The sequence below is a fragment of the Pelobates fuscus genome, chromosome 13 (assembly GCF_036172605.1).
Source record: "Pelobates fuscus isolate aPelFus1 chromosome 13, aPelFus1.pri, whole genome shotgun sequence".
NCBI lineage: Eukaryota > Metazoa > Chordata > Amphibia > Anura > Pelobatidae > Pelobates > Pelobates fuscus.
The window spans coordinates 22,736,001-22,763,526 of NC_086329.1; the positions used below are offsets into that span (position 1 = coordinate 22,736,001).

Consider the following 27,526-nt stretch of genomic DNA (forward strand, 5'->3'; position numbering starts at 1 on the left):
AAGTTCTGTGGTATATCATCATTCAGACAAACACGATCCCTTTGGGTTCCCTTAACAATTCCACATCCCTAAAAGAAAAACTGCAGTCATAGCTGAAACCTCCCAACAATCGTGGGTTCGATGACAGTCCTAGTTTCTGTTTCCTACCCTGCTAACCACAGTTTGTCCCATGGTGCGTCTGGGAGCCAAGGAAATTGTCCTCAGCAAGCACATCCTTAAACACACGGGCATTGCATGAAATGGTTACTTCAAGCATCACAGCTAGTACAGTCCACTGTAGTGGTTATGGTATGAGGAGTACCTGGGGTTGGTTCCCCGGTAATGGGACAAACTGTCTAGCAACATTTTGCCCTGGATTCCTGCCATGCTCCGAGACTCCCTGCTGGTTTGATGACGTGCTTCTGGCTTTTGCAGAGCTGCAGAAACTGGAAGCAGATGCGGTTACCATTCATTGGCTGAGAGCATCGCCAGACGGCTCTAAGTCAATGAATGAGAGTTTTTGCAATGAAATGTGCACAGAATTAACATTAGCCAGCCAGGACCTCTAGTTCACCAATGACGCACCTCAGGCAGCAAATGGGTTAAACTCCATATGTGCAGCGTTTTAGACAGAAACACTGAACATGCAGTCTCCAGGAACCATGACCACTTGAAATCACTGAAGTGGTTCTAGTGCTTGGAGTAACCCTTTAATTCCCCTCAGGGTATTCAGCCTATGGGCAAGACTCATTAACAGTGCATCTCTAGGGCTGCGCATTAACTGCTCATATCTAGGGCTGCACAGCCTCTATTACAGACTAGACCGATTGCTTGTCCCTTAAAGGAACACTATAGGGTCAGGAACACAAACATGTATTCCTGAACCTATAGTATTAAAACCACCATCTAGCCCCCCTGGCCCCTACTTGCCCCCCCCCCCCCTAAATATTGTAAAATCTTACCTTTATTGCAGTCAACTTCTGCTGGCTCTGCCCCCGATCTCCCTGCTTGGCTGACATCATCAGGAGTGGTATTCTGAGCCAATCACAATACTTTCACAGAGGAAAGCATTGGATTGGCTGAGACTGTCAATGAGGCATATCAGGTGCAGAGCCAGCACAAGCCAAACACAGCCCTGGCCAATCACCATCTCCTCATAGAGATGAAGTGAATCAATTAATCTCTATGAGGAAAGTTCAGTGTCTGCATGCAGAGGGAGGAGACACTGAATGTTAGTTACACTGTGCAGCACTGACCCAGGAAGCAGCTCTAGTAGCCATCTGAGGAGTGGACAGTGAAGGTATTACTAAGCTGTAATGTAAACACTGCATTTTCTCTGAAAACACTTTGTTTACCGCAAAAAAGCCTGAAGGAAATTATTATACTCACCAGAACAAATACAATAAGCAGGAGTTGTTATCTGGTGACTATCGTGTCTCTTTAACCAAATCAGAAAAAATCTCCAACTCAGTTATAGCACAGCTTGGGTATTTTAGCCTAAATTTGTTTTCATTTTACTATAATTCCATGTCTAGTGAACACATCTTCATGAAATGTATTACTGTGAATGTCATGGTCACTCCAAGCGGTTTTAACATAGATGAAGACACCTAGAAGTCATACTTCTCCATTATCCCTGGCAAGTAATGTTTGAGACTGGAAAAGGTGAAAATAAATAAAATACTAAAATACAGACAACAGGGAAGAGGGGCCCAGGTGCACGGTGGGTAACATATCCTCAGCACAAAACACAGGAAACGAAATGTAATATACTATTACAATTTCTGGGGGGAAAATATAGGCTTAACCGTTTTACACTTTTAGGAACATACAGACTTTTTATGCTCTGCTAATTACAGTGAGGTTTGCTAGTTGTAGTTCACAGTGTAAATGCAGGGCACACGGAAAGAAATAATTGCACAGCCAGAAATATTTTACATAGAAGCCAGACGTTAAACATTGTTTTGCTGTGCCTGATCGTGGCCTTGTTCAAAATTAAACTTTTAAATGATTTCACACTCCCCCCCCCCACCCCCCTCCTGCCTCCTTCTCAAGGCAGGTCTCCACATACACTGGGAGGTTTTGTTTTTACTGCGGTTTAATGAATCATTCAAACTTTTCAGGACTTGCATTTCGTGCCACGAATGTTCTAAGTGACGTAACCAAACAGAGAGGCAGGGAGAGGGTTAAACACGAAACAAGGCATATGACCTCTCTATAGCCAGAAGTGTTTAAAAGGGCCTGATGGTTACACAAAGAGATGGCTGTAAACCTTTCTCACTCCTTAAAACTCTGTGCTATTCCTCCCCCCCCCCTTCCCTGTCCAACCCAAGGACAACATCTTAAAAGTTCAGGCAGAAAGTAAAGAAAGACAAAGGGGCAACAGGGAAAATTAAACAATAAGCCACAACGGAGGGCCTGCGATGCTCTAATAGGTTGCTATGGAAACAATTGGAAACCTCTTAGGGAGTTTGAGGGGCCTGGGAAAGCGATGTAGAGGGAACTAACTAACTAATTAGTGTATAGAGAATCTAGAATCTCCTCAATCTCTATCGGGTTTGACAAGAACAGGGAAAAAAAAAAAAAAGAAAAGAAGAAAATTCCAGACTTTGCCACTTGCAAGCCACAAAAATGTATCAGTAGTTGCATGGGATGGGCCAGGCTGATTGTTGGACTTTGCACAACTCGTTAGCCCAGCCACATACTATTTTTACAATGTATAGCACAAAAGCTGATTTAACATGCATAATTTATATTTAAAAGATGGTTCAATTCATGATGTAGGTTCTGACCACATGCAGTGTACATCATAGAAGAGCTTGATAAATTATTCAATTAATGTTTTAATGGCAAGTTCATAGCTCAGTACTCTTAAGGGGAGTATAATGTACAGCGCAGTAGACTAGTTATTACAGATGATTCTGGGTCAGAGGCCTTAATCTAGGGAAGAATAACCTCTAGAAATAAAGCTATTAAATATCCGATTGTTGACATTCATCTAACTAGAGTACTAAGTAGTCACAGTAACATGGTAATGTCAATTTAATCACCCCATCATCCAATCAACAACCTTCTAGTCAACTATAATAATTTTTAAATCAAATTCCAGTCCATCATGGACAAACTTTGCAAAGCCATTTTTAGATGGTGTAGTCCTTCTTTGGGACCCAAATGCCCCTACTAATTATTGCTATGCCTCTAGGAGCTCGGAATGTTTGTGCCTGGTTAAATCGAGTTCTGTGTCCTCCTAGCCCTATTTCATGTGTCAACGATGCAGTAGCACAAGATTCGAACTCTTAGAAATACACTTTAGTACCAGCTCTTTGGAGACAAAATTGGCGAGCCTGTTCCGCATGACCAATCAGCAGTAAAGATTTTCCCTGCGGCAACAGTGCAAGGGTTTTTTTTCGCACCCACAGGCTATCCCATTATCGCAAAACTTTCCTTGTTCCTGTGTGTCAACAACATGCAGCAGCAAGGTTTAAACATAACAGTTAGCAGCTACCAACGTTCGGACGCCCCAGATACTCTATGCCCGTTATTTGTGTGATGTGATTTTTTATAAAGCATCACCGCTTTTACCTTTGTATCCTGACTATCCTGCATTTTTATTGAGTCATTTAATTGTAAGCGTCATTGTACATATCTACTAGATGGTACTCAAGGTAAGGTCCATCCTTTTCTCATTTCAGTTTGGAATGCAATATCATCCCAAAGAAGAGGTTTTGATGCTTATTACATTCAACTTGGGATAGTTACCAAGAACAATTGTTCAAGTTCTGGAGGTGAGTCATTTTTGAGTGTAAACCTGCCCCAGGTATGGGAGGAGAGAGTCTATTGTAATTCTTTTTTTCGTTTTAAAATCCTCTTTTTTGTGTCTATTGAAAAACAATAGTGCTCCATTCTGTTCCCACTGAAATTGAGCAAAATGAGAGTTTCACATGCCTTGTCAGATTAGTTTAGCTAGTTGTGACCTGCAGAGGGGAGGCTAGAGAGAGTGTAGAATTTATACCAGGCAAAACCTGTGCTTTAAGGAACATCCATATCTAATTCTACAGAACTAAAAAACATGCTTATTAATCAATGATACATTTTAAGATTATTGTGAAAATGTTAATGCAAGCAACGGAATGGGCGATTCAATACATATCTGGTGGAATTGTGAAAATAGTTAGACAATCTGGTCCCATAAAAATGATACTAATATTTAGTTTACACGTTAACATTACTTTAAATTCGTGACCTACTTTAAAGTACCAAATTGTAGCATTGAAATCCAAAATGTCCACATTTAGGCTACAGTATTCAAGCTGTGACTACAGCCAAGTTGGAGGATTTCTTGAAATATTCTTGGTTTGTATAAATTTTGCCACTGAGGGTTCAGTGGATAAACCCTTGTGTGTGCAAACAAAAAGGTTAGATATCTATCTATGATTTTTAAAAAAAAATTTTTTTTTGAGTTCCTCTCATTTGAGTCAGTATAAAACCAGAGAGAAATGTGTCCTGCTGAAGCTCTGATCCTACATTCCAGAATGCTGCTTTTCACATGGTTGACTGCATCTACACAATGTCCACTGGGCTCAGGACAGGTTCATTCAGTAACTGGCTCTAAATTTAACTGTCACTACGCGGGACTTAAAATACTCTGCTTAACTCTATGCAACACAGTGCCACATGTTCCATTATCCATATGCTGAACATTTGTAGTGCAATCTCAAATGTTCTGCCTAGGGCAGTTATAAGTACATAATCCTATGATGGGTACAGGTAAACTACAGTAAGTTTTTGGCTGGATTTCCTAATAACAGGATTCTACTGTTTTCTGCAACAAAAATCAATGCGATCAGCTCAGGTGCGTCGGACTGCCCGGGGATGGAGCCCCCGCCGCTGGGCCCGAGCCATGCTCTTGCCCGGTATGACCATAGCCATGTCTCCTGTGCAATTCAGTCAATATGCACTGAACCAGGGTCCTCTTATAATCTCTTCCCAGAGAGCCCCCGTGGCTGTGCCGCTAGCCCCCGTGGCTGTGCCGGGTCAGGGGTTACATGGAGGGAGAGAGGTCACACCCACCTACACCCAGGCTCAGCTTCAACAGGTGTAGCCATCCTCGGAGGCAAGCAGGAGAAGTGTGCATATAGCGGCGGCAGTGCGGCAGAGCAGAGAACATGCAATGTAAGTTCAATTGCTTTTGCTCCACTGTCTGCTGCCTCTGCAAAACGATATATGCCAAATTTAACTGGGGGGTGGATTATCCATTACCTGTCCCCCCCGCATGATTTCCTGGGTGACGCGTCCCCCCACCCCCCATACCCTCTCTGCCCATGCTCCACAGCAATAATAATCTCAGTAATGTGTCTTTAAACTATAATAAATGTGTTTAGAAATCAGTCTGTGTAAATAAGATACATTGTTCTTGCTCTAAACTACATTGTAGTGGCATAAATTGTTATTAGTCAGTCACCTACAATTTCTCCCCACCCACACCCCTAAATTTAGAGTCCCCCACTCTGTCCATTTAAATGTTGGGAGGTATGAAGTGATTTTGAAGCTACCAATAAACATATAGTTACTTGAAAGCTGCTAATAGGGGATGGGATGACAAATATACTGTAAGTTTAACAAAGGAAGGTACATACCTGCAAAGTTACTAATAATGTGATGGAAAGTCACGGTGTTACTAATGAAATAACAAGTTTGCAAAATTACTGTTTAGGAGACAGAATGACAGTAAGGAAGAGGTGGGCCGAAGTGTCTGCTACAAAGGTATTAATTAAGGACATGGCTGCATCACAACAACATTCTTAACAAAAAGATCACTGGGTTATTTGAGACAGGCATCAGACAGACCACTGTATGGCTGAAACCCATGAAATTAAAAAGAGACCACAAGCAGGAAGCGGTCTCATATCTGCAGATATTCTCAGTTTAGGCATTCTTACGTTCAGCCTCCAGAAACCAGTTGAACAGGTTTTACTGCAAAGCACCTCGTGTCTCCACCAAGACTGCATAATCCCTTTTATCTGATCTACAGGACTTTAATATACTTCAAGGAACTGTATCCCCTAAAGACTGGATTACAGTGGGTGCACTGCCTGGTTAAACATGTTACTGGATATGGATTAACCAAACAGTTCTCTATATTGTGATGGAATGTAGACAATGTCACTGCTGATACCATTTATACACCAACCTACTGATCACCAGGTATCCCTCGTTGTGTACGACTCCTGGAGTTATTAAATGACCCAGAGTGCCAGACATACCATTACATACACGTGTGTGCTAAGCAAACCCATTTATATATATCCTACTGATTACTAGGTACCTCCTGTTAATGAATCATTTGGTACCAGAAACACACACACACACACACACACACACACACATATATATATACACACACACATCAATCATCACAGTGAAATACATCTATATTTAAAAAATTAGCCCTCTTTATCTCCGTTATCTCTATTTAAACATTCTGGCAACCCCTTGACTGCCTGGTCCTAACACCACAATAAGGTAACCATTGATCTGCTGTGATAGCCCTGGCTTACTCTGAATTAAATCATTACCAGCAAATTGTAAAATGAATACACTTCCTGTTTACTTTGATTTCCCGTTTTCCTGCGAAATACATTTTTAGAATCTTGAAAAACCAAACAAACAAAAAAAGAATATCAGAAAACAATCAAAATTGAAACACAGCACTCTGCTGACTCTTGCTTATTGTACGCGAGAAACTCTGGTTTATCTAGTGAATTACATAGCACCTGCTGCAGAAATACTCCTGCAATGCTAGGACGAGGAGCTTACCATCTAAATTGCTGCGGAAACAGTGATTTGTGCTGCCAAATACAGTCAAGCTCTCTCGTTTCCATATATAGTGTCATGTGGGGGATACACAGATAAAGGAGCCTGTATCCCACACACACGTGATGAGTGTAGGAAGGCACAGTTTAGGTTGGCAGATGGCTTATGATTCTTGCTATCTCTGTACTCCACAAGGAGCATATGTTGCACAAATAAAACCTTCCCCATCCCCCCCAATCAGAGAATATTTAGCAGGAAATAGACAGTTTACACATATACCATTGATCTATCACCAGAAAAAGTTACAGTCCATATGTCTGAATGGAGTTCTCCATAACAGCCTCCCCCAGCCCCCATAGATCTGAATACAGCATCTCCCAAACTCAGATGCTACAAACTGTTCCACTGATACCCAATAAAGTGACCCTGTGTGTTACTGCCCCCTGCAGTGTAGACAAAAAGAAACCTATGACCCGAAACCAAAAAAAAATTGTTGTCCTTCTTGCACTTGCTTTAAATCCTCCTGCTTCATTAAGTAAGTGAATTGTTAAATTTCTAGGGCATTCTGCAGGTAGAACACAGGCGCGTATTTGGTGTGTACAGCTGGCTTGACTCACCCTGTGTGCAGCTGATTCTAGGCTCAGTCTGTGCTGGGCTGCAATGCAAGAAGGTATGCTGTATGCATGCTGGAGCAAGATTAACACAGGCCTGTCAGTCACTGGGAGGACTCTCTCCCTTTCATCTGAGTGGGAAGGGCAGGGGCAATGTAGACAATCAGGGAGAGGGAAAGATTACAAATCACACGTACTATTAAAAATTTAAATACTTACAGGAATAGAAGAAAAATAAATATTTATTTCAGACAGAGCTCCCAGGGACAAATAAATGTCAGAGGAAGATCGTCTTAAAAGTCTAAAAAATACATTTTTTTTACATAATACAATACATTTTTTTTTTTCTAATTCTAAAGCAATATTCTGAATTCTGCTCTATCCTGATACACCGTTTTAACCAAAACTCAGTAATAAAAGAATACAGACAGAGTGAAATGACGGAAGCGGCAACAATGTGGAGTTATTTGCTACACCAGGAATTGCGATCAACCGAGAAAAGAACGGCCAATTTTATTCCGAAATCGCCAAGTTGGAGAATTTTGCCCGATGTTTTGGAGTAAAATAAGAAATTCTCTCGCAATTTTCCACAATTCCCTGTTGAGTAAGTAAACCCAAGTGAACTTAAAATTAGCAACCACTGTTAAAACCACTGCTAGTTCCTCGCAATTCCTGGTTCAGAGACAAAAAAAACACAGTTAATCTTACGCATCGTCTAGTTCACATGTGACAAACCTAAGTTTGCACTTGCTGACTTTGGCCAAAACATGTTATTATTCATTTGTTACTGTTTATAGGTCTGCTGCACAGTGCTGATGATTTTTCCTTAACTGTTTTTAGTGTGGCATCTACGTTTTGAAGACGAAGAGTTTGCACATATCTTGGTTGATAAATGCCTTGCTTCTCGGAGAAAAATACTTTCACCATATATTACTGCTATTTTACATTAGGCACAAAATCTTCTAACAGCAAGCGTGCAAAAAAGCGACGCTACTTTTTAATACGCGATGCACTGCGTATGAACGATGTAGTCAGGTGATATTCTTTTCAGGACGAAATAAGCACGTAAAGCTAAAGAGAAAAGTATTTATTTAGAGATACATTTAGATATGGAGAGTCTGGTTGCTGCAAGTTCTGCACATTTACAAGTGTAGCCCGGGGGGGGGTGTCCAAAAGGTAGATCCCCAGATGTTTTAAAACTACAGCTACCATGATGCTTGTCAATCAACCGTTTGAGCACCCCTGGTGTAGACTAACAAGGAGTCATGGTGAACGAGAGAAAACATTCCTGTGTGCAATGGTATAATTCTGCAAATTGCAGAATGTGTATATTATACAGAAAACCAGTGTCAGATGTCCTACACCACCAAACCTTTCCTTCCACTGGGACATGAAGAAAACGCTGTATAGCAAACCTAGGATTGAAGGCCATACAAGTAAAATGCTAAATTGAATTAAAGTGAAAAGAAAAAAAATAAAGACATAGGAGGAAGTGATTGAAAAAAATTTATATATATATATATAGATTTTTTTTTTTTTTTTTTTTTTTTACATTTTTTTTTTTAAAGTCACAAAATAACCTGCCGCTTGAAATTTGACACACCCAACCACAGTAGACATACCTGAGGGGTTAGAGGTTGCTGGCTGTGCAATCTATCTCCTCCCACATATTACTAACACATTGTATCAGACATCCAGCCTACTCTGGCTCAGTAAGCAATGCATGCCTTTAGAACAAGGGTAGGCAATAAACCTGTTGCCAACAATGAGACTTTTTTAATGTATTAACTCTTTCTTCCATAGCCCAGTGTGAAGAAGATTCAACATCTCCTTCTAAAATGCTAGTGAGAGTTGGAGCTCACGAATGCCTGTATGGGATTTTCATACACACATTAATGCCAGCTTTCTACAAGAGCTTGCTACAAAAACTAAATTGGCAAACAAATAAATAAACACAATGAGCAATGTGAATCACTCTTTCTAAATCACATCAGCCGCAGAATATCACGGTGTTAGCTCCAGAATGTGACAGTTATCTAATTCCTAGAATGCTAGCGGCAATGTACTAAAACAGGTCCACACTGATTGGCTATACGATGAGAGACCTGACCAAGTTGTCCCCTGTAAATGTAAATGCGGACATTTGTATTAGATCTGGGCTGCAAGTTAGTATAAATGTTATTCAGCCTGTATTTTTTATTTTTTTTTAAAGCACCCAAGCAAAGAAGAATCTACCCTTGGCGGACGTAGTAGGGATGCAGTTGACCAGCAGCGTTCGGTGGTTTGAATTGTGACCTTACATAATGCAAGGCCTGCAGTGCTACCATAATTGTAACACAACTTAACCGGGTTTCTGATCTGGAGGTTAACCGCGTATCAGAAAAAGGTCAAACGAGAAGATAAAAATAGATCTGGAATCACGGTTTCATTGTTCATTCAGTTTAGCCATTTTTAAGAGAGAATTTTCTCCTACCTGCCAAGGAAGTACTTAAGTGGGCATTATCTATTATAGATTCTAAACCACTGTGCTGAGTCCTGTACCAGTTATACTTTATTTTACAAAGATTTAAACGCATACAATTTACTTGCTATAAAATGTAGTGATAGCAGAATTCTGCTAATGAGAGTATATAAAATGCTGCATACTGGTAAAATGTTAACACGACCTGCATACCAGCCTGGTTACAGTAACATGCTCACAGGGTCCCATGACATTAGGGATTATAAAAGGGACAGTCATCAGAGGTGTCCAGAGACTGGAACATTCACTGTAAAGTGTAACTGGGACTGCTACAGTTGTCTGGAGAGCTATACAGCCTTCATGGCAGAGTGGTCCTATTTCTCTAAGTTTTACCTACTGTACAATGCTGTTGAATATGCAGGTGATATAAACTTAATAAAAACAATACCTTGCAAAAGTCTCATGGTGTCCCCTCTTAGTCCTGAGATCTCACTTTGAAAGTGAAGATAGTGTTGATTTTACAGGACAGTCACATGATCAGTGTGTACGCAACCCCCCTTAAATAAACTGTCCAGAGTTAATTTGCCTCCTCCTCTGTGTGGACTTGGAATGCGGAGAGTCTCTCTCTCTCTTTCAGGCAGTGGTGATGTTAGTCAGTCTCACACAGGCACCCTGCCTCCACACCTGTTCCTTATCCAACCAGCTGCTTGTGAACACAGCTGTATATTCAATCAACAAACACAAAATTACAGCTGGGCTCTGACTAGTGTCTCACTGTCACTTTAAACAGAGGAATACAAACACACCCTAACTTATATTACTTAAAGGGACACTGTAGGCTATACCCATTTCATCTCTTTGAATTTGTTATAGTCCCTGGAGTCCCCTGGCACTGTCCCTCCATTCAGTGTTAAACCAGTTTAGAGATGTTTAACACTAAATAAGGGTCCTTGGCCACCCATAGTCCGACCCCTTCTGGAGGTGTGGCTAAGGCAGAAATCACACACTTCCTTGTAGTCACATCCATTCATTCATTCCATTGGAGCTAAAAGCAGTCAGCTGACACTCTCAACCAATCACAGCTGCCTACTGCTGCTCAGGCTAATGATTTCTTGTTAGCCAAAGCACCAGGTAATTCAAAACACTATAATCAGTTCAATGAGATGAAGCAGATACATTGCCTACAGTGTGCTTTTAACACGCATGGCATTAGTGCAGCATATAGGTAGAAGGAAAAACAGACTGTATGTAGCATATAGGTAGAATGGCGAATGACCTGTGTAAAGCATAAAGATGTATGGTCTGTGTGCAGATACATATAGAAAAGAAAATGGCATGCGTTCATGTAAAATAATGCCCTGTATGTTTTATATCGATAGGAGATGGATGTGAAGTTAGTATAGAGACAGAGAAAGATGCCCTTGTGTATAGTATTAAGGAAGGAAAATAGGGGAGAATAGGGAGAATCCTGTGTGTGAGTGTTTAAATAATTAGTAAATTATTAAAAAGCTCAGAGAGGGAATCTGTGTCTAAGAGAAAGTCGGACTCCACCTGTTTTGTTACAGTTCTACACGTCTCCTCACTGAGAATACTAGCATGAGGTGGGATCTGGATAGGGAACGGGCAGGGCACTTATTACCATTTGTATTGGTCTGTGTACATTGTACTGTCTTTTTCACTTAAGCGCTGTGGAGTATGTTGGCGCTTTAGAAATGCCAGTAATAAAGATAAATATAGGGTAAGCAAAGTTTGAACACAAGATTCCAGCGGTATTCAGTCCGCTGTTTGTTCTCCTGTCAGATCACATTGTTGGCGAGAGTGGAACTGTAACCCAGGAGACAAACACAAACCCATCTCCATTCAGTTTCGTTTATCGAGCTATGTCACAGATCCATGCCCAGAACGTGCATTGAACAAAACAATGCATCTAGCTAAGTGGGCACACCCGCATGGTGTAAAATGCTTTAACATTCTTTCTGGGAACTTGCTTGCACCACAATATAATTGAACAGTTCCATGCCTAATAGTAAGTGAAAATAAAGGTTTCGAAAGATTCTAAAATGAAAAAGAAAAAAAAAAAAACATTTACTTCTAAAAGCTAGTCCAGATGATAAAAAAAAACAGTATCCTAGAAATGATTATGAGTGCATTTAGAAGAAGCTCTGACACCCCCACCCCTCCCCTCAAATTAAATATTTCCAAAAGTTAAAATCTTCATGAAATACTCACATTGGCTGTGCTGGAAGTTCACTGAATCCGAACGCCGTCAAAAAAGGTCACAAGACAAATTAGGGACAACTTTGTCATCTTGTGTTTCCCCTCTGCTTGATAAAAAAAATGAAGCTACCGTTGCTGTGTCAATTCCCAAGCCGTCACTAGCAGAGGAAAACAAGATCCTCTATAGACATCAGTTTTGTACTTTCATGCATGCGCGAGGGTACAGCACTAACGTGAGTTCCTGGCATATAAAGGGCGTGGAGCTGAAGAGGGTCCCCCGGCTTTGCATGTATCCTAGAACATCCCATAGTCACTAATGGACCATGGTTACCATCACATTAGTGCTGTTCATTCTTTAGAATAAGGCAAAAAAAGACAAGCTGTCGAAGCAGGGACCTAGGCCTATAGGTCTGCATTACAGAATGATGGATAACATTTATAGGAACAAGAACAAAACAATGCATCTAGCTAAGTGGGCACACCCGCATGGCCTTGTATTTAAAAACGATTGTTGTGGATTAATTGAACTCAGATTCAGGGAGATGGGTAGAGACTCACCAGCCGAGCCAGTTTCGGAAGCATCCTCGCTGACGGCTTCATCTGTTTGGATGGTCTGCAGATCGGCGTACGAAGGGCTAATGCTTGGGCTGCTGCTACCATCGTACTGAGTCTCCGAGCTGCTCTGTGAGGGTAGGCCGTGTCTTCTGGTGGCACTCCGAGCCGGCGAAGTACATGATATATCTTTCAATAGGGAAGCTTAAAAAAAAAATAAAAAAAAATACATTTTATAAAATAAAAACACAATTTTATTAGGAAAGCATTTAGTATTCAATAGTGAAATATTTCTTCTAAAATTTAAACTTTAGACTTGGTGCAGAGTTTAACTGTACACTAAATAGGCAAAATATGCGGTGTAGCTGTAGGTTTAATTTCTTGTTCTGCTGTACACGTGAAACGTTATATTCATACTGTACATGCAATGTATAACGTCCCATACATTTACCCTTCCATTTTCTAAGAGGCGTAAATGGCGTCACCCTGTCTGAATTCTGGTATGTTCGGAAGTCAGTTTACGGATCCATAATATTCATTATCATGGCTGGCAGGCTGGCTTCTGAGGGTAATTTAGCTCAGACCGTGGAGCTATTTTCCTAGTGTAAATGTTAAGAAAGCATGACACTAGGGGAATATCAGACACGAGCTTGTCAATTACACCGCAAACAACAACACCGTGTTACTGTTTGTAGCTAACAGTAAAAAGATAAAAAGGATAAAACCAAAATAAAATAAAAAACACAACAACCAGCCCTTACAGAGTTGCCTGGGTCTTGCCATATCAATAGATAAATAGATAAATAAACCAAAACAAAAAACACATGGGGAACCCAAATAAACTAGAAGAGGCCTGGAGAGTGGGTTCTCCTCTTTTTCCACTCCATGGGATTCATGATGGAGAAATATATCAAAGAGGATTCAAGCATTAACCCCTTCTAATAAATAAATCGGTGGGCAGTAAAAGTCCAGGACATGAACAGTCTGGCCTTTTTCAAAAAACGAATATGTATTATGGGCCCCTTTAAGGGCCCAGGAGATGCCTAATCCCCTGGCAAGTTATAAAAATACATATGGTCCAATAAGAGACCAGGAGATGCCCAGTTTCGTGGGTTCATCAAGTGATCATCACCACAAAGTGGCTAGGGGTCTGCAAGACCACAGCTACCCCCCTACTACATCCTCTTACAAAATGCATGTTAAAAAAAATATATATTTTTTTCTGTAATATCTCCTTTCTTTGAACAAAAAGGTACAAAAAATAAAGAAAAGTGCATCAAATAAAATAAAAAACAAGAACAACTCTAGACGATTTGCAGAAAAAAAAATCCCTGTGAGTCCATTGAGAGACATTTACTGGGCCCTGAAAGGGGGCCATGATAAGGAAAATGTTGCCATATCATACTTACCGTAATTTTCTTTTCACAATAGGATTTGCTCTGCCCACTTGGCTGTTTAGGACAGAAAATAAAAGCTAGAATTACCCCACCTACCACATGGGATCTCCAGTCTATGTTGCACGCTCCTATTGTAATACTGCCATGGATTAGCCAGGAATATACTTTAAAATAGGCTGTGAATATTGTATATCTTTGTGATATATTGATTGTTCTGTGTAGAGTTACACTTGTTTATTTCTATATAGCAACCAGTTCATCATAAAATAAATACACACCAATAAGAATGGACCAGCTATTTACCGGTTTTGGACGTAGTAACAGAAGGAGAGGTTTCTTCAAACTGAACCCATGTTGGTAATAGATCTTTCCCAGGCTCTTGAGAATTGTTTACATGATCTCTTCCCAAGGACACGGCATCAAGCAGAAATTTCGGAGGCAAGTCTTCACCCCCAGCGCATACCTGTGACCTTCCCTCGAGGTCTGCTATGGAAACCTCCGGTGCCTTTTTCACTGCTTCCTTCTTTTCCCCATCTGCAAGACATGATGAACCAGCCAGAGGGATTTATTAAACAGCTAATTATTTGTAGTTCATTGAAATTCAAATACTGTAGATTTTTCCCTCCTATCGATTGTATCTTAACTTTAGCTACATTACACTGTTTAGTGGACACATTAAAGGAACACTATAAAGTCAGGAACACAAAACATGTATTCCTGACCCCATAGTGTTAAAACCACCATGAAGAGATTTGTAGAGAATGAAAATTGAGTACCCTAATTAAAACGTAACTTTTATTACTGTTAGTACGAATAGACAAAATAGACATAGAGGAAAAGGAATTTCTATAATATTATAAACACTAGATAGGGAAAATCTTATTTGACAAATTATGTTTTTAACTGATTGATTCTCTCTCTTAAATATCTTTATTCTAGTTGATTATATGCATATAAAAAATACTCTGGAATTATGGTGGATGGAGCCCGAATTCATTAGGAATTTTGGGTTAGTGTGTATAACACATGAACCCTTTTTTTCCCCTGCTTTGATCCCTAAATGACTATTATGCTGGACTACTAACGTCCCAACTTATAGTGGCTGTGCACGGAGCACGTGCAAGTATAAATCCAGTCACTTACATCGAGACGTGTAAAAAATAAAAATGGGTAAGAGCTTAATAGAAGTCTATGGATAATAGACATCATAACATCATCAATGTGCGCCTGGAACGAGCGCACGCCCGACATGATAATTGCACAACCCGGAAGATCCCTATAGATGCTTCCAAGGACGTCTTGATGTAATCAATATGTGGCTGTAACAAGCGCACGTTTGACGTCATATTCGCACAACCAGGAAGAGGACAGCAGTAGATAACGATTTTGGGCGGGAGAAATCGGGCCAGGAAAGGCGCCAAATCTGATTTAAAAGCCAAGGGACAGAAATGGACGCACACAGACACTTTTGAAAAAGGCTTATTGCCGAAACGCGTCAAGTGAGGTGGACTTTTATATTGTATATTTCTTTCATTGAGATTTTGTTTTTTAGGTGAATATATTGTTATCTATGCACCCATCTGGTATCCTGGAGTTTTGTAAGCCGACAAGGAACACCAAGACAAGTTGGGCATTGTGTACTGCACTTTAACCATCTCTGAAGGCATATCTACTTCAGCTTTCCATTTTCTAAAATGCTTTACAGTATGAACCAGCTTTTTAAGTGGCTCAGAACCATGTGAGCGAGACCGTATAGAGTTTAATAAGAATAAGTTATTGTAACTGTACGACTTAATGGTTTCTATTTTAATATATTTTACAGGTATATTCAATCAATAACATGTGGTAAAATTATTTATATAATGAGTGCTCTCATTGTTCTTATATTGTTTATATACATCTAGATACTTATCTATTTTTTTTATATGACAAGTCAACGTTACCCAAATTTTTATTTTGTGAATTAGATGGTCATGGTTTGTAGCCCCAATGCTCCTTCTCCATACCTTGGTATTTAAATTCTTCATTGAAGGAGACCCACTCAGACTTGTGGGTGGCGATAGTCCCAGGCAGTGATGTCATTCTCAGGGGCTCATTCTCACAGGCTTGTGTGTAGACTCATGTCCCCAATTGGGTACCTACAGGATTATTTATATGAATATTACATGTGTAAGACACGGATTTAAGAAGATCAATGCCCTGCATACTTAAGGGCCCCTTGTTTAATTCACACAGTTCCTCAAATATGACTTTTTTTGGGTGCCTAGTGTGTCCCTTTAAATCCCAACACTGTGTCACAATCTATTCTGAATAGTGTGAGATGTAGTTTTGTCTGTAAAAAGTAACACAGCAGTGGATAATTCCTTGGCTTATTCAGAACTATTAAATAAGGCAGTCAACACACAGGTTCACCTGAACATTTGCTGATCGTATAACTTTTAAAAGGGGATGCATCACTTTGAGACAATTTGTTCTTTCATCAGCTTTAGCCTCACTCTGCATGCTGGAAAAAGCAGGCACATATGATTTTGTTTCTTATTCTTCATTCTTATGCTTCCCACACCCACTCCTGGGGGCACACCGATTGAGCCAAAGAAGTTATGGTGGCCCATAGTCGCAGGGGTTGCAGCTGCGGTCGGGCCCCCTGGAGTGACGGGCCTGGTGGCAGCTACAACCTTGGTAGTTACATCACTCCCCGCAGATTTTCTTTGGTACCTATACTGACTTTTCCTGCTTACTCAAATAAGGAGCCAAAACCCCATTTAGAGATTGCAGTGTGAAGGTGGGTCTGACTGGGTATGGACAAGGGTTGAAAAGCAAGAATCAAAGTTAGCGTATGACATGTTCTGAAAACAAAAATTGATATTTTGTATAGTAATATGTGTCCTATTTATTCAATGAATGTTCAGATAGTTTTAAAACATTTATTAGGACCGAAACATCGATAAATACATATCCATGCATACATATGTATAAACATAAAACATATCGAGTTATAGCTCTAAAAAGACTGCTTTTCTTGCTCTCTATACTGGTTATTTAAAAGCATGAGTGTTTGATTACCCGAAGTCTCGGAGTAGTAATGTCAGATTGATAGTATCTTTATATTAAATGAATTAACCACGGTTCTAAAAATTCGTAATATGAACGGATATTATATACAGCTCAGATAACACTAAACATTTGTATCACCACATTTTAATCAACATTTGAATAACACCAAGACATTATGGTTCTTTTCTTACCCTCATAATGATTTTTTTTTTCCAGTAAATAGTGAATTCTGATAAAGTAAAACTGAATTGCAAAATTTAAGAAATCTGGAATCCTTATGGATGTGTTTTAGCAAATATTTTCCGCACATTTGGGACAGGTGGAGGTGCTACATGCTTAGCAGACATCACTAACCAAAAAAATAAATAAAATTAAAATGTAAAAATTAAAAACAGAAACTTGACTGAAGATATAAAACAGGGTTCCACTGTTCTATATCTTCCCCTCCATAACTGTCACGTTCTGGAGGGGAGTTACGCCTCTCTGATCACCAGACATTATCTAGCACTTGCACCATCAAGACTATAAAATATGCAGATATACTTGCCCAGTAATAAGCTGATTTTAGTCCCTGTATATTGCCAGAGACACATCCTGTGTACCCTGCATTGTAATAATCACTCGTAGTAGACTAAAGGAAAGGTTTGAATTTGAAGACCAACACTATTAGCCAGGCCTAAATGTTACTAGTCACTGCAAATCAGGAGGGTCCATGGCACACTTACCAGGGGTGAGATTTCTACTCACCAGGGCTGAAATCTGACTTGACAATGGCTAGTGGCAAGTGGAAATTATATCCAGCACAGACAATGCACAGCAAACACTACCTCTACATTAGTAACTGTAATCAACTGTAGTAACTGTAATCAAATATATAAAGTAGGTCTTGCCTAGAATGGCAGGTCTATTCATTTATCCAACATGTCTTGCATAGACACTCCCTGTATGTACAGAACAGAGATCACTAGTGGCATAATTACGGGATGTTAAAATATGTACTAGACCAGTGGTATTTGACAGTCTATCAGCAATACCTTGCACCAGCATGGAACAATCACAAGTGATATGTTAAAGGAACACTACAGTGTCAGGAATACAAAAATGTTTTAAAAGTGCCATTTAGGTTTCCGCCCCCCATATCTTTACATTTAAAAAAACTCACATATTTTCAGTGTCTCGTCGCGCCTCCTTGGCTTTGATCATCAAATTTGACAAACTCACCCAATCCAATGCTTTCCCATAGGAAAGCATTGGCAGGCTATTGTGCATGCACGGAAAAACGCAGCGCAACTCATTTTCAGCATCTCCTCATAAAGATGCATTTAACCAATCTATCTCTATGAGGAATGCTCAGCACCTCCATGCAGAAAGTGGAGACGCCGAACGTCAGTGTGTTACAAAGTGACCCAGGAAGCACATGTAGTGGCCGTTTGAGTGACTGCCACTAGAGTTTACTAGGCAGACCAAAGGAGGCACTCCAAACTATATAATCAATTGTAACAGCTAATCTTTATTACATAAAAGCCAATAACCGGTGCTATACAAAACAAAAACAACTGGTACAAAAAAAGAGTGACTAAGGCTTAACTACAGTAAACCAAATCTGATAAAAGTAATGACTTACATGCAGCCTACAAGAGCCGAGACAAGGAACACCCCCACACGTTTTGGCACCAATTGTTCCTTTTTAATGGGATAGAATTCTGCTGTTGAATAGAAACACTGCCTTTTCTTTGAAAACGTCTATATGACTCCCTATTCACTAAACTAGCTTGCAAAAAGTACCTCTAGGGGCTTTTTGACACCATAACAACTTCATTCAGACAAAGTTGTTTTGGTGCCTGGTGTGTCCCTTTAAGCTATAGTTGTTCTGGTGACTGTAGTGTCCCTTTAGTCATTATTAAATAATATATCAAGGAGTCGCCCAGCAGCACGTTGCTGTCAGTTTAACCTTTGTACTTTGCACAAACACACCATGGTTTTAGAAAGCATAACTCCCTACCTGTATAATAAATCAGTTCGTTTTCCTTTATCTTACAACAAGTGTTCAAGAACTGATTTAAGTAAAAATCTCAGAAGTGATAAATTAACTGAATATGTTAGGAAACCGGAAACATTATCTCTAGAAAAAGACACCAACACAGCACCTGTGTCAGTTTAGCCAAGTAGTTTAAATATTCAACAGTTTTACTTTGAACAATACCTAGATTAGCCGTAATTTGGTTTATCATGCTAGGATTCCCTGTCACCTCACATTACCACAACACAAATTTTTTTATAGGGATTCTTACAACATGATACTGTGATCTACATTTCAGCCAATTAAGTCATTGAGTAAATATTATGTATTTGTTTCCCTGATTACAGAGTTGTGGCGTCTGTGTTGCTACCCAGGCCTTGTGTTACCTGCAGGGCCAGATTAACATAGAGGCTGATTGAATTTAAGCTCCAGGCCCATGCCCATCTTGCTTTGTGCAGAAGGAATTAAAGATGGAAATTTAAGAGGGATGCACAGGGAAAAAAAAATTTGTTGGACTGGCTGACAATGAAATTAGTTAAAGGGATACTTTAGTGCTAGGAATACAAAGTGTATTCCTAGCACTGTACTTCCCTCTGCCCCCAGCAGCGTAAGGATTAATAAACCCTTGCTGTACTTAACCAATTCCAGTGCCAATCTCCCTCGGCACTGTGTTGGCGCTCTGCCTCCTCCGATGTCAGCCCACAGGGTAGAGGGGAGCACTAATGAGCATTTGCGATGAGTGCATTAGGCCCTCCAAATTTGGGGATTTTACTGAGCTGGATGTTTTCATGCAGTGCGTGAGGATGTCCATTGTCAGTTAGGAGGCCAAAAGTTGCTTAAACAAGCAGGAGGTGCCTCTACTGGCTGTCTGATTGACTTCCACTAGCGGCAGAAACTGCGAGAATTAACAATGCAGGACTAAGGAAAGGGACACTACATCCAGGTCACTCCAGTGAGCTGAAGTGGTCTGGGTGCCTATAGTGTCCCTTTAAAACAGGGCTACCCAACAGAGCTACAACTCCCATGATGCTTTGTCATTATAAATGCATTCTAAAGGCATGCAAAGCATCATGGGAGTTGTAGTTCTACAACATCTGGGGATCTACCTGTTGGGCAGCCCTGCTTAAAAAGTAAAGCTGACTTTGCACACTGTGCAAGTCTCTCTAATACAGCCGAATGTCCCTTTTTTGCTACATTCTCTTTATCCACCTTTTCTCGGTACCAGACTGCATACCAGGAGCTTCTGCCTGCTAGCAAGATGGTTAAGAGCGGAGTGAATAAGTGAGTGCTAGGGGACAGTCCCCAGAAAGCATTTGCGCCAAGCTCAGGGCACTTTCTGCATTCACGCCAGGCTGACCTTCCGATTTTACGGGCAGACCTGCCCCCTTTCTGGGCAAATCCGCCTCTTTGAGCTTTACCGGATGCTGCTGTTAGGGGGTATGGATTTGGTTGAGAAATGAATGCGAGAGATTAGCATAGGGCAAGCTTCCACAAACCAATGCCACCTGCACCAGATATGACGCTTGCGAGGTATGACTGTTTTAGTGTGTTCTGTCTATAAGATTTCGTAATTAGACCTATCGTAATTTTCAGCACCAGACCCAATGGGCTCTTAATCTAGCCCTGGTAGCCTGTACCGTACAAAGAACAAAAATAACAGAAATCTTTGTAGAAACCTCAAAAACGAGCAGAAACAAAAAGTAATAACAGGATCGTGGTAAAACAAACTTTCATATTTGTTCCCAGTAGGTCAACAAAACCAAATCAAACTGGGTAGTTACAGTTCTCCAGGTGATCTGACAAAAGCAAGCAGAAATACAGAATCAACCAGCTTATAATTAAATGCAGAACATTTCCTTGAGATACAATCCTTCTGAGACACATTCAGACACCTGTCAAAATCCTGCTTTATACCAAGCAGGCAGGAGCGAAAAAAAACAATATCCTGCTCACTCTTATCAGTCAACTTTATTTCATTCTGTGAGCGCAGTTTAATAAAAGTGATCTCTTGGTATATAGAAGGTACAAACTGCAATAATCCGAATGATCTGCTTTGGTTCGGTTTATTATTTATGTCCAATATAGTAATTATGGATATCCAGACTGTGGCTCTGATATTCTCCAGCCGGTGCCCACTACGATTATTAAAAGATTACTCCAACCAAAAAACAATATTTTCATAAAACACGATTTGGTTGGAGGAATCTCTTCGGTGGTCGTCCAGTGCACCATATTCCGTATGTGTTCGTCATAATACCCAGTCTGTGTCCATCACAACTATTATGGATATCCAATATGTGTTCCTGATTATACACAGAATGTATCCATTAATATAAACTGCTGATATCCAGATTGTGTTCATATAATCCTGTTTAACGATACTCTAAATTACTGGAGTAACTGCACTGACAATACCACCCAAAGTCCCTATAATACTCAGCATTTGCTCTGATACTCTAATCTAAGCTATCCAACCTGTGCCCATTAAATAATTACTGATACCATAGTTATTCACTAAAGTAGAAATTCAGATTTAAAGGGACACTGTAGGCACCCAGACCATCTCATTAAAGTGATCTGGGTGCAGTGCCCCTTTCCCTTTTAGTCCTGCAACGTAAAACATTGCAGTTTTTGAGAAACGGCAATGCCTGCATTACAGCACTGAGACAGCCTCCAAAGGCACTTCCTGGATGTTACTGGACTCCAGGTCGCCTAACAGCCGCCGGACGTCCTCACGCTCTGCATGAGGAAACCCAGCATCAGTAAAATCCCCTTGGGGGAGGGCCTAATGCGCTTGCCGTACATGTGCATTAGGTCCCTTAGTCAAATGACGTTGGAGGAGGTGCAACACCAAGAGACATCGGCACTGGAATCGGTTGAGTAAATAAAGGATGTTTTAACCATTTATATGCCGGGGGAGAGAGGCCCGAGGGAGCAGGGGACCAGAGGGCACTATAGTGTAAGGAATACAGCTTTGTATTCCTGACCCTATAGAGTCTCTTTTGGCCATAGTAGCCGAAATTAAAGCATATCTGACTTAATTTCCATTTTGCCTATTTTGACCTTAAGTTCGAACCTACGTTTTATTCTCACTTTGGTGAATAACCTCACTTGATCTCTAATGTTCATTACATTTTTCTCTTTGCAAGCACCTAGCACATAATTATGAAGTGAAATATATTACAAAGTTCATGCCCCTGAATATACCCAGACTTCTAATAAAACAAACAGTAACTGATGGTGTTGGCGTACATATTAAAGGGTCATTCCATACATCACGACCACTTGAGTCTTTTGAAGTGGTCATGGTGCCTGGAGTCTGTACGAGCAGCATTTTGCTATGAAACAATACTCACACGGAGATTAACCCCTCTGTTGCTGGAGTTGTAACTCCACCTCCAACTATGTCATGGGGCAACATCAGCCTGCTCAGGAACTATCAATTCTGTGCAAACTTTAATGCACATGCTCAGTGATTGGCAGAGAGATGTCAATGACTGTGAGGATCCGTATCGAGTGTCTAAAGCTCTGCAGAAAGCATATGTCATAGATCCACCCCCACAGAATATCAGGAGCCTAGCAGAACCCAGGCAGGAGGCCAAACTATTACAAAAGAGTTTGTCCTACTACCAGTAAAACAGGGTCTGGGTACTCCTAGAATTATAACCAATACAGTGTGCCCTTCAATTTAGGCTGTTTCTGCTCATGAATTAGTTGCCTATAGGAAGCTGGCATAAAGAATCACTGAACTAGAAATTACACCACACTGTGTCAATCAAGCAAATAAAGGCCACCATTCCCAAACTGGGATAATTCTCAAAGACAGATATTTTTTCTACTTGGGTATACATTGTCTCACATTTTGCAACCCCCTTGTTAATACTCCCCTATTCCTAGTTTAGCAAAACCTATTGTTTCAGTGTTATAAAGCAGAACCAGTAACGGGTAGCAGGTTTTCATTCCCCTTCCCCCATGACTCCTCTCCTGCCATTGTCAAAAATAACCTACTAAGCCCTCAGTGAATACTTTTCTAGCAACCTACTTCATGTCACTATACCCCACTCCCTCTAGCAGGTAAGCTCATTGAGCAGGGCCCTCAAGCCCTCTGTTCCTGTGCGTCCAACTTGTCTGGTTACAATTACGTGTCTGTTAGTCCACCCATTGTACAGCGCTACGGAATTTGCTGGCGCTATATAAATATAATAATAACAGGTACCATGGAGTACCAGGTAACCATAACTAAATTTCCTCCTTGGGGTAAGTTTTACGTTAAGTGGACAGTTTACTGTATGGAAAAGCAAATATTTTACACCTGCAGAGATTGTATTTTTTTTTTTCTACAACGTATGTCAGAGTTTATACAAAGTTCTAAAAATCAAGCGATTTTGCGTAAAAATATTAACTTATATTAAAAAAGTGTGTGTTTCATAATATACATAGCCAGGTTTTAATATACATAGCCAGGTTCCTGAGTAATGACAAGCTTCGTATAAAGTATCATGTCCTACATACATAGTTAAACAAGTTACATAATGATTTATTTAGGATTTTAGCGCCACACCCTTTGTCGCAATAATTTTTCTTATGCTGTAGATTGAAGTTCATTCCTGGTTTCCCAATGCTCTGCTCCAAATAGCGAATACATTATACTCATCCCACGACCACCCTTCCTCTTGAGAGATCTCGCACATATTGAATAATTCTGATCTGCACTAAGACCACCCAATATTTAAAGAGCTCTGTGTAAGGGATAAGCCTTGTACTTTCACACAATCTACACTTAGACAACAAACCCGTACTCTTCATCTTGAGTAGTCAAACATTCAAAAATATAAGCTCATCAGAGAGGCCTGAAAGTGGGCCTACATTCATTTCCTTTAATAAGTAACAATGGTTGAAAAAACAAAAGAAAAAGTCTACCAAAAATGTGTTCCCTTAATGAAAGAGTACAATAAAAGTTAACTTTTAATCAATATCTAGAGTATCATAAAAATATATGCAAAAGTAGCAGAAATGAATAAAAACAAAATAGAATGCTTGCCTTTTTTTTTTTAATTAAGTAAATGCCAATAAATAATGCAAACATCTCTCTAAATCAGAAACTGTGAAAAATTAAAATAATGACAAGTTGCCACAACCGTACATTCTTATTTATCAGTTTATCATTTAAATGACCACTCGATGAATTGGTCTGGGTGCAGTGGCCCTGTCATTTTAACCCTGCACTGTAAAACATTGCTGTTTTGTAGACAGCAGAGTTAAATACAACGCTAGTGGCTGTCTTCCTGACAACCACTAGAGGTGCTTCCTCCTCTAGAGCGAAGTGTAACTGGGTCCTGGAATTGAATGCAATTGATAACAGCATTTGATTGGAGGAGTGCAGCCTATGCATGTCTATGAGAACCATCGGATTGGACAATTTCGCAAGAGACATTAGTGTGGATGCCCACATTGATGGAGGCAGAGCTGGAGGTGTATTGGCGCAGGAAACAAGGTGAGTTATCTTTATTTAACTTTAACTGAGCAAAGGGCAATGGATAGTGATCACATTGCTATTAGGGAACCTATAGTACCAAAATAACAATTGTAATTTTAGGAGCTATAGGTTCCCTTTAAATAGTGAATCCCCATTCATAAAATTGGTTTGAAAAGGAATGTACCTAAAGTCGGTGAATAGGGAGTTACTGATTGGATGAGAGCAGTCAGCTGACACTCTCAATCAAACGTACCAATTGCTGCTCAGGCTAAAGCTTCCTTATTAAAACCGGTTTCATTCTGAATGGAAGGGCAGTGCTAGGGAACTCTAGACACTAAAACCACATCAATGAGATGAAGCAGATATGGTGCCTACAGTGTCTCTTGTAGCAGGAAGCGATACTTGCAATACTTTAGTCAGCAGGTTAACCAACGTAATTTCTACATTGCTAATATTTAGATCTGGTGGGTTAGTTACTTCTTCGGCAGTTTTTTCCCTGAGGATTGGTGGAGGAAAATACATTTTGTTCACTAAATGGAATATTCAGAGACAGTCAAGTTTTGTTTTTGTAATTCTTTAAAGAAAGGATAGATAAAAGAAGGTAATCAGATTAGTATATAAAAAATAATGTGTCCCACATTTTTAAATATAAAGGTAGAAAACTTTGTAACATAAAAAGAATGAAACATTCAAAAGATAACATTCTGTCTGAAAAGTTAACATACACATTTACCGTGTTTCCCTAAAAATAAGACATCCCTGAAAATAAGACATAGCTTAGTGGGGATGCTCCCAATATCAGCCCTAGTCGTTCGCTAATCTATGTTTGGGGAATTTTCCCCGAACATAGATACGCAAGATTCCATTCGCAAGTAAACTAATCTATGTTCGGGGAAGTTTCCTCGAACATAGATTTGCGGTATTCTATTAACGAGCAAGCTAATCTATGTTCGGGAAAGTTTCCCTGAACATAGATTAGCAGGATTCCATGCCGTAGTGAATTGCTCTATGTTTGGGGGAATACCCCCGAACGCAGACCTGCTTTCTAGCACACGTTTTTCTCCAAAATAAGACCTCCCCCGAAAATAAGCCCTAGTGCGTTTTTCGGGGGGAAAATTCATGTAACACCCGGTCTTATTTTTGGGGAAACACCGTATATCAGAAAAAGGTATATTTTGACCACCAGTAATAGGTATCTACTTCAGGTGTGATCTGTAAGTCTAGCAGATTCCCATGCTATGTTTTAGAAATAAACATAAAACAGTAAGAGAGTCACAAGGAAATGAAGACGGAAAAAAAAGAGGGAAGAGGGTTGGTGCCGTGGTGATCGGTTCGATGACGGACTCTCACCTCTTATAATAAATCAATTCAAATTTCCATATTCATCCCAGACAGACCAAGTTGATGATAAGATTGAATGGTCCCTCTGACCGTTGCCATGAGGCAGTCCATTATTCTGTTATCTTCAATCTAAATTTTTAAATCCCGCATTCTAGGCAGATCCTCTTTGAGCCGATAGGTTGCTTTTGCTTGTTTAACTGCCAATGTGATTTTTATTATAGAGCTTCTAGTTCCTTTTTTTTTGGAAACCCTTCGCTTGCCGAGAGAGTAAATAGGACCACGAAAGATTGTTAAAATACTGTTTTAGGAAGGTTAAGGCTTAACTTTTCCTTAAAAAGTCATCCTGTCCACCATATTCAGTATGTGTTCAACACTATTATGGGTATCCAGTATGTGTGCCTGATTATATGCCACCACATGTGTGCTTACGTCCCTTTAATTCCACATCTCCTCCAACATGTGGATGTTTTACCTATTCTATATAATTTTACTGGTGTTGTAGGCCAGTAGAGTAATATTTTATATATATGTTCCTGTAATGGAACCGATATGGAGATGGTCGCAGCAGTGTCCCATATGTCTTCCCAGATCTCCCTCTCCAACTCTTCTCCGAGGTCCTCTTCCCACTGCCTGATATGTCAGATCACCTCGCACCTTAGAGTTAGAACATATAGCATATACTTTGCTCCAAGCTGCTCGAGAAATAAAACTACAATTTGGTTTCCACCTGAACATATCTCCGGGTAACTTTATATCCGTATCACCATATATGGAGGAAATCAATGAATACATTATCCCTGTTGCATAAATCTTTGACAAAGGTAAGTTTTTGTTTGCAATCTTTTTCACATTTTCTCATGTGTCATAATATCTAACCTGCATATAATGGAAGAAATCTCTAGGGGACATATGGACCCTCTCTACTAATCTCTCAAATTCTATAGCAGAACCTCCTTCTCACAGATGATAGATACATTGTTTTTAAGTAATACTAGCTTTCCTTCCCTTTTCATTTTTTGTTGTTCTATTGTTGATAATGATAAACACTGTATATTTTACTTACATATGTTTACTGTTATTTAAGTTACTTAATTAGGCGCTAGAGTGCCACCTATGGCCCATTTTTGCTAGCTTTTTTTTGGCAGTAATGTTTTTTTGTAGGGATAATTGTGGGACAAAATATTATTCAGAATATTATTAACTGTGACCTGTAGTGTGTGTAGTAGAATAACACTCATATTTTCTGGCATAATATGTCTGATATTTTGGCGTTCACATTGCATTTTGTCTCTTCCTGTTCCTCAGAAATATATTCTCCTTACCATAACATTCTCACTGACCTGGCTGGTCTCTAGCAACAGCCCAGCAACAGCCCAGTTAGCAACTCAAACAAAATGAATAGGGTTACGTTCGTAGCATACCGGTCAGTAAATTGAGGCACACTGGTTGAAAACTACTGGGTAAGAAGGATAGGAAATAGTTACTTTAAGATATGCTAAAAATTTTGTTGTAATGATTTATCCAGCCTGCACTGACATTTTTGCTGAGTCTCCAAACTGCAGTATACGCAAAGTGCAGAGTCCTCAAATGCAGTGTTTAAATGAA

General features: G+C 39.9%; 1 protein-coding gene across 3 annotated transcripts in view; it reads right to left on the reverse strand.

The window, feature by feature from the left end:
- Window positions 1-27,526, reverse strand: part of STON2 (stonin 2) — an 85,818-nt gene that overhangs the window by 19,907 nt on the left and 38,385 nt on the right. For 2 of the 3 annotated variants that reach the window (XM_063440473.1, XM_063440474.1), the window contains 3 exons: window positions 16,037-16,168; window positions 14,334-14,564; window positions 12,640-12,837 (listed from right to left, as the gene is read on the reverse strand). In XM_063440473.1, coding sequence (XP_063296543.1) covers window positions 12,640-12,837; window positions 14,334-14,564; window positions 16,037-16,112 — 505 coding nt within the window. In that variant the 5' untranslated portion in view covers window positions 16,113-16,168. Of the gene's footprint in view, window positions 1-10,312; window positions 10,381-12,639; window positions 12,838-14,333; window positions 14,565-16,036; window positions 16,169-27,526 lie in introns of those variants that run through there. The other variant, XM_063440475.1, reaches the window with a different exon arrangement.